This window comes from Pinus tabuliformis, chromosome Q (genome assembly GCF_031772625.1).
Source record: "Pinus tabuliformis cultivar Carrire ecotype Pingquan chromosome Q, CPIR1, whole genome shotgun sequence".
Classification (NCBI taxonomy): domain Eukaryota; kingdom Viridiplantae; phylum Streptophyta; class Pinopsida; order Pinales; family Pinaceae; genus Pinus; species Pinus tabuliformis.
Genome location: NC_142296.1, coordinates 59,134,697 through 59,140,731, shown reverse-complemented (window position 1 = coordinate 59,140,731; position 6,035 = coordinate 59,134,697). Strand labels below are relative to the sequence as shown.

At 31.2% G+C, this 6,035-nt stretch overlaps 1 protein-coding gene across 2 annotated transcripts; it reads right to left on the bottom strand.

Moving 5' to 3' along the window:
- Positions 1-472: 472 nt before the first annotated feature.
- On the bottom strand, positions 473-3,943 carry LOC149218287 (uncharacterized protein C594.04c-like). 2 transcript variants are annotated; one of them, XM_089382383.1, is made up of 3 exons: positions 3,600-3,943; positions 3,230-3,493; positions 473-1,761 (listed from the first exon to the last, which is right to left on the bottom strand). In XM_089382383.1, the coding sequence occupies exons 1-3, from the start codon at positions 3,816-3,818 to the stop codon at positions 1,279-1,281; spliced, it is 966 nt and encodes a 321-aa protein (XP_089238509.1). In that variant the 5' UTR covers positions 3,819-3,943; the 3' UTR covers positions 473-1,278. The 2 variants fall into 2 exon arrangements, with proteins under 2 accessions (XP_089238509.1, XP_089238510.1); XM_089382384.1 differs by having other exon boundaries at positions 3,697-3,847.
- Between the last annotated feature and the right edge of the window lie 2,092 nt (positions 3,944-6,035).

The following is a 6,035-nucleotide window of genomic DNA, read 5'->3' as shown; positions in this document are numbered from 1 at the left end:
AGATCAATTGCTCTATTTTCTGTCAATAAAATTCTACAGCTAGCAGAGGGTTTTCCCAGTTGCGTTCCCTAGAAAATAGTGTTATTGTTATCGTGTGACTGTGTTTTTAATTCTGTTTCTATTCCACTGTAAATTTAAAGTAGAGAAATTCTGGGTCTTGATGAATCAAACCTAGTTTCAGTTGGTTCATCAAGCAGTTCCAGAATTTCAAGGAAATTCTACAATAGGGTGAAAGCCAAACACCTATTTCAACAAGGTTATTTTCTTTTTTTAAGGTGTTGAATGATTATTTTATGCACCACGTAGATCTAAGAAAAAAACTAATAATTTACCTATATAGGTCAATTTCCAAAAAGATTACCTTCAAGTTATTTTCTCATGACAAACATTACACACAATACTAGCTTCCAATTTCATGAAGTCCGAAAGTCTGCATCACTTGTTAGTCACTACACTTCATCATGTGAAAAGCTGAAAATAAAGAGTACGTCCTCAATTGTCTTAACGATTTAACCAATACAAGCCCGCTAGTAAAAAACATGGTTATAAACTTATAACTGCAGGTGTGTTTTGACCAGGAGCAGAAATTGAAATAGCTTGAACCCAAGAGGCCAAAAGTTCTATGATATACCAGACCTATTGCTATCATGGAAGTAGAAATAAGAATCCTATTGTTATCACATACTAGTAAGTTCTGGCCAATGACCAATAAGAGCCTGATAATCATAGTCTGCTATCTTTGAGACTGTCACCAGCTATCTTCTTCAACTTGTTTTAAAGAACTAAATCCACATGGGTATATGCAAGAGAAAGGGAAATTTAACTGGTATGATTTCCTTGAAGGAAAGACAGACACCAATTACAGAAATAGCTTTCCTGGAAGACCAACATTTTAAAGTTTTATGAAACCGATTTCTGTGGGAAGTGAGGATTGTTGGATAAGACTGATTTCAGGGGCCAAGAAACAGATCAAATAAAATGAGAAGGGCACCAAAGCAATCTGCCCAACCCGGGGGAGAAGCACTTTGAAATTACAGATAACTTACTCTTTGAGCTCTTGTTCATATAGATCGAATTCCCTGTCCTAGACTTTGTCTGTCTTTCCTGCCTCATTTGAAATTGAATGCCAACAAAACTAAAGATTAAATGGACCCTAATACACTGATGCCCAACCAACGGAAGATATATAAGACTTTAGACAGTGAGTCTCAAATAAAAAACTTATGGACAAAGTCCTCTTTGAGAGCTCTCTGTAGATACCTCCCAGTTTTGATGAAATCAATGTTTCTTCTTATCCTTGCCAATGTTTTGTCTAAGCTTGAACCAAGGTATCCACACAGAGGTCATCATCTGATATTCTTCATACTCTTTTGCTCTGTATTTCTTACCAACAAGTTTTCTCTCCACAAGCACCGTCACATATGCCAGACAACATGAATTCAAAGCAGATCCTATAAAAGTATAACCTTTGCCAGCATTCCATGCAAAAATAACCAATCCCCACCACCAGAGCTGCTCTCCAAAGTAATTTGGATGCCGAGAAATGCCCCATAATCCCTTGTCGAGAATGGGTTCAGCTGGGACACCCAGATCCCTTAACATCTTGTTCTTGGAAACAAAACTATAGAGCTGAGTATCTGCAAAGTAAGCAAACACAATGCCTGTTGTGCAAACCAAAGTAGCACAGTAATCCCAAGCATTCCAAGGTTGTTGACTGTTATGCACTTCAAAGATTGGAAGGCAAATCCCAACGAGGAAGATCTGCAATTGTTAGACAATGGCCATTATGTTAGTCATCTAATACATGTAGACTCTTATCATATCTGTGCATCTGAGGGCATCAAGGAAGAAAAAAGCAAGAAAATCACAACAAACCATACTTCATTGCACCCAGAGAAACAAGGTGCATTTTACAGTCCTATGGGTTAGGATGATGCATCAACTCTTCATGTGTGCGCCTTTGTAATGGTACATTGAATCTAGAATGTGCATTAGATGCACTGCATATGGGCACCCCGAGCTTGATATACACTTCAAGGTTGCAAAGCTAAAAAATACATTCCTTGAGAGTCCGACATATCAAATATTGGAGCTCTGCCACCAAGAAATGTGTATTATACCTGGATTAGTGGGTTTGTGCTAGTAGTAGCAGCAGCAGGGAAATGCCTACTCAACAAACAAAAGGTGTTTTAAATGTCACCCCTTTGGATTGAATACACATATGGGAAGGGTAATTCAATACATTCTGCATGTTGCATAGGTATTGTCATATAGTAGTCATACTAATGTGGAACTAAGTCCTTGAAAAGCGTTATGCAACCGTGCTTTTACTAAGCTTGCATTTAAGGAGCATCACAAAGACAACAAAAACACTCAAAAGTGACCCATAAAGCACATAGTACCAGACTGAGGGAGGAAGCTATGAAATCAACACAGGGGCCTAGACCTCAAAGCCAGCTTCGAATTGGCAAAGCTAGTGAGTATGTAGAACTTCATAAACCACCCATGTGCCTACAGTGAATTTTGGCCGCAATTTCCATAAAGACTATTCAGCATGCAAAAGGTGTCTTAAATGCCACCCCTCTGGATCAGATACGTGTATAGGAAGGATAAATTAATACAAATTCTACATGTTGGATAGGTATTGTCATAGTAGCAGGCATACTAATGCGGAACTAAATTTTCAAAAAGGAATATGAACTGTGATTTCAGTAAGCTTGTAGATAAGAAGGCATCACAAGGACAACAAATCAAGGCCCACAAGGAGCACACAAGCATCTTTCAACAAAGTTAGTGCCAGAATGGAGGAGGATGCTATGACATCAACAAAGAGACCTAGACTCCAAAGCCAACTTTGAATCAGAAAAGTTTTTGGTATATGTAGTACTGCATAAATCACCGATTTGCCCATGGTGAATTTTAGCCCTGATTCCCGTACCAGCTAGACATATTTAGGGCTATTCTTCTCGATCTTGGGTACTATACTTTTGCAAGGAGCTCCATAGGCGACTTAAATTGTGATTGACACCATTCCCTGGGCATGGTTATAGTGTACTGGAGTGGAGCCTCTAGTCTGTGTCTGTACGTCTGGGATGGAAAGGGGGGGTTACAATTGATCTGCTGATCTCTGGCCTATTTACAGTGAGGCTAGGCATTGTGAAATTACATTAAAAACAATAGATAAGCATAGATAAAACATTCGAATAAAGAGAGAGAAATTGTGTTGTACCTGCTGAGAGACATATACAGCAAAAAAGGACATCCACCACCAATGCTTGGCATAGCGCTTTCGCAGATCAGCGAATCTCCAGTCCTCCCTGGCTCCCCACTGCCATTCTTCCCTTCTAAAGTAACTGTGTGAGAGACGAATGCTCCATACACATGTCAAAAATATCACAACCCTCGATCTCCATATATTCGTCTGAGAGTAGGGATGAGTAGCATAATAGTAAGCCATCATCACAGGCAATACAGTCCAGTACAAATCTATCAACTGCGAACACATCACGAATTAAGTATTATCATTAACATCATTTATGTATCATAGCTGCAATAATAAAGAGTTTCTATAGAATTAGAACTAGATAAAGAGAAGATACCCAAGTGCTCTTCTGCAGTAAGCTGATGATCCAGAATATGATATCCACATTGAAGAAAAACAATATATTTAGGAGAGAAATAGGATGAGCAGAACACCATTTCCATATTTCCGAGGAAGATGAATTGCCCACATTGAGGAACGCAATGTAGAAGATAATGGAAGGCCAGAGCACAATGAAAGCCACTGCAGCATTTTTCACATTCCCCATTTCTCGCATTACTTTCAGCTGGAATCGAGAATGTCAAAATTATGAATTTGAGGGTTAGTTGTTCACTGATGGATCATTAGATCTGAAAGTTGAAAAATAGTCACTCAATAGACCAGACACTAAATACAGAAAGTATTTAGTAGAATTTAAGTTCTGTGCAGAATGGGTGAATAGCATTAATTTAAAATTAGTAAAATAATATTTTATTTTATTTTAATTTTTTATATATAAATAAAATAATTTACTTTTCCATATGAGATGATATTAAATAGAATTTAAAATTAATTAAATAATATTTATATTTTATATTTTATATTAATTTTGTGTATAAAAATCAAATAATTAAAAGTAATAGAAAAATTATTTTTTATTATAAGAAAGATATATTTTTTCCGGAAGATATAAAAGATAATATTATTAATTTAAATATTATTGATATTATACGAATTTAAAATTAATTAAATAATATTTATATTTTATATTAATTTTGTATATAAAAAATAAAAAATTAAAAGTAAAAGCAAAATTATTTTTATTATAAAACTTTTTTTTATGACATGTAAAAATAATATTATTGATATTATATGAATTGTAATTTATTTTATATTCAATTAACATATAATATTTAAAATAAAAATATATATTTTGATAATATTTTTAAGATAAATCATAATCAACAACTTGAAATGTGATTAATCTAAAAAATATTATCAAAACCAGTGTAAATTACAAAAGTCTAAAATCAAACACAAAAATATATTAATAATAAAAAATTAATGTCAATAATAAATAAAATATTTAAAATTTTATATCAACTAAAATTTTAAAACTTCAAAATTTATTAATAACAAAAATTATGAATTGATTAATTAATTATATATAAACAAATACACATGGAACATTTAAAAAATATTAATAACAAAACTAATTTAATGTGTGTATATAGAGATTATATTGTATGGATATTTGTATTCTACTTCCAAATATGAAAAGCATATATTAACATTTTAATGTGGAAAATGTAAATCATAAATAAAATATTTCAAAGTTAACCATGTATGTTACAGAATGGTGGTTCATTAGCAGCTTTTTTGCCCAATGGTGGTTCATTAGCAGCTTTGTTGCCCATGAAAATATCAACATATTATATGTTGATAAGTTTTCTTGCCCATAAAAGGTATCCATGGACCATATATCAATTGTTTTGTGTAGGGTTTAGTGTCTTTTAGATTATTAGTTCAAATCTCATGGAAAAGTTGTGAATAAAAATCCCTATTAGAACATAAAAATTGTTGTACATAAATAACAACATATCAATGAATAAACACATCATTTTTCGATCAACATTAAATTAATCTAAAATCAATTTAATTAAAAAAAATTAAATATTACAAAAAAATCACTTTATACCATTTAATTATTAAAATTTTATTTCTATATTAATTTTTTAAATTAATTTTTTTTTTCGTTAGATTACAATATTATATAACTTTATATATATAATTAAATCAAAAATGTAATCAAATCAAAAATATTGAATTTCATTTTTATCTAGTTATTAATTTAAATTTTATATATATTTTTATAATTTTTTTTAATTCACTTTTGGAAAAAATAACAAATAATTGAAATTCATTTTTATCTAGTTATTAATTTAAATTTTATATATATTTTTATAATTTTTTTTAATTCACTTTTGGAAAAAATAACAAATAATTGAAATGATTTCTTAACTTTATTCTTAAAAAAAATCGTACTTCAAATTCAATTTTATATATATATTTATAATTTTTCAAGTTAATTATAAAAAAATAAAAAATAAAAACAAACAAATAATTGAGATAATTTTGGAACTTTATTCTTAAAAAATTCATACTTCAAGTTCAATTACCACCTTAAAGGTCAAGCATGTTCAAGTTCAATTACCACCTTAAAAGGTGAAGCATGGCTTCCCATTGTTTTTTATTTTGGATATTATATTTCTAGAACTTGCCCTTAATCAATTTCAGATAATATTATATTTTAGCAAAGTGAAAGACAAATTTCAATATTATAATCAGATTTTTTCACATCTTATTAAAGCCATTTGGACTTCACTATAAAAGACAAATTCTTTTAAAAGAGTAGAATGTGAGATATCATTCATAAGATTATATTGGTAAATGAGGACATAGGTAGTTTATATTCCCATTTATTTTATTTTGGATATTATATTTCTAGGACTTG